Source organism: Microtus ochrogaster, unplaced genomic scaffold (genome assembly GCF_000317375.1).
Source record: "Microtus ochrogaster isolate Prairie Vole_2 unplaced genomic scaffold, MicOch1.0 UNK25, whole genome shotgun sequence".
Lineage (NCBI taxonomy): Eukaryota > Metazoa > Chordata > Mammalia > Rodentia > Cricetidae > Microtus > Microtus ochrogaster.
Genome location: NW_004949123.1, coordinates 354,542 through 355,750, shown reverse-complemented (window position 1 = coordinate 355,750; position 1,209 = coordinate 354,542). Strand labels below are relative to the sequence as shown.

Here is a 1,209-nt window from a genome sequence, read left to right as displayed (position 1 = left end):
GAGGGAAGGAGGGAGAGAGAGAGAGACAGGGAGGGAGAAAGAGAGACAGGGAGGGAGAGAGAGAGAGCAAGCGAGCATGCATGCACATGGCCACAGGTGTTCTGAGTGCTAAGCATCAGCCTTATCTGGGTTCAAATCCTAGCTCCTCCATGAATTAGCTGTGTGCCCTTGTTGTCCTGCCCATTCAATCCCTCCAGGCCTTGGAGTGGTCATCTGTAATCAACATTTTTTGTTGACTGGGAGGAGACATTTGCAGGCCTTTCCTGTAGTAGGAGCTCGTTGGTGTAGCCAATGACATTTGGGGGTAACTTGCTGTGGGCATGGTTTTCTCTGAGTACTGACCAGATACAACTAAGGAGAGGGCCACACGCTCACTCTCCAGCAAGCTTTGTGGTTGGTCTGCGTTGCAGCAGCTGGATTAGCGGCATCTGTATTCATGAGTTTGCTCTCCATCGCACCCCTAATACATTGGTAAAGAGACTTTTGTGGGTTCTCATTTCACCTGATGTTCACCGTGGACGGATCCCAAATGGCCCTGCTGGCATTCCGCCGGCTGACCGCCGCTTTCAGGAAAGTACCTGCTACTGCGTTTAGCGGCTCAGCATCTCGGGGTCAGTGGCTCAGCGCTCAGTAGCAGGTATCCTCAGTTTCTGGTCACCCACGAACATCATTGACTACACGGAGCTCTCACAACCCTTTCCTACGGCTGATGGACTGCTTCCTTCTCTCTCTAGATCCCCTTTTCTAGGAAACGCCAGCACCACACCTGTCCTTGCTCACCCAGCCTCCTGTGCTCCAGGTTCCTGGATGGCAGGTACCGCTGCTCCCGGGACTTGAAGAACGCCAACTTTTAGTCTGTCTGGGCTCAGAATCCCTATTGGGTGACCTCTTCTGCATTCCTTCGGTGTGATTTAGTTCCCTGCGACCGCTCGATTCCCCGCCCTGTCCACTGCAGATGTGTGAGCAGACGGGCACACCTTCTCCCACGGAATAGTCCGCGGGTGTTCACAGAGGAGGCTGTGACCTTGAGAAGCTGGCCAGCCCCACGAAGTTGTGACGCTGCATCCTTCCAGTTGTCTGTCCGGTCCTGCATGCACCTTCTCCCTAAATCACAGCCTCCTGGGCACTGGCCCTGGGGTGCATCACTAAGTCACAGGTCCTGTGGGGGTGTGGATCAACATGAGGCGTGTTCATCTTTCTTTCACTGAC

The 1,209-nt window shown here is 54.2% G+C and overlaps 1 protein-coding gene across 1 annotated transcript in view; it reads left to right on the top strand.

Moving 5' to 3' along the window:
• Prok1 (prokineticin 1) overlaps positions 1 to 854 on the top strand; it is a 5,359-nt gene extending 4,505 nt beyond the window's left edge. The window contains exon 3 of the mRNA XM_005367835.2: positions 735 to 854. Within this exon, the coding sequence (XP_005367892.1) occupies positions 735 to 854 (120 nt within the window). The remainder of the gene's footprint in view (positions 1 to 734) is intronic.
• The last annotated feature ends 355 nt before the right edge of the window (positions 855 to 1,209 follow it).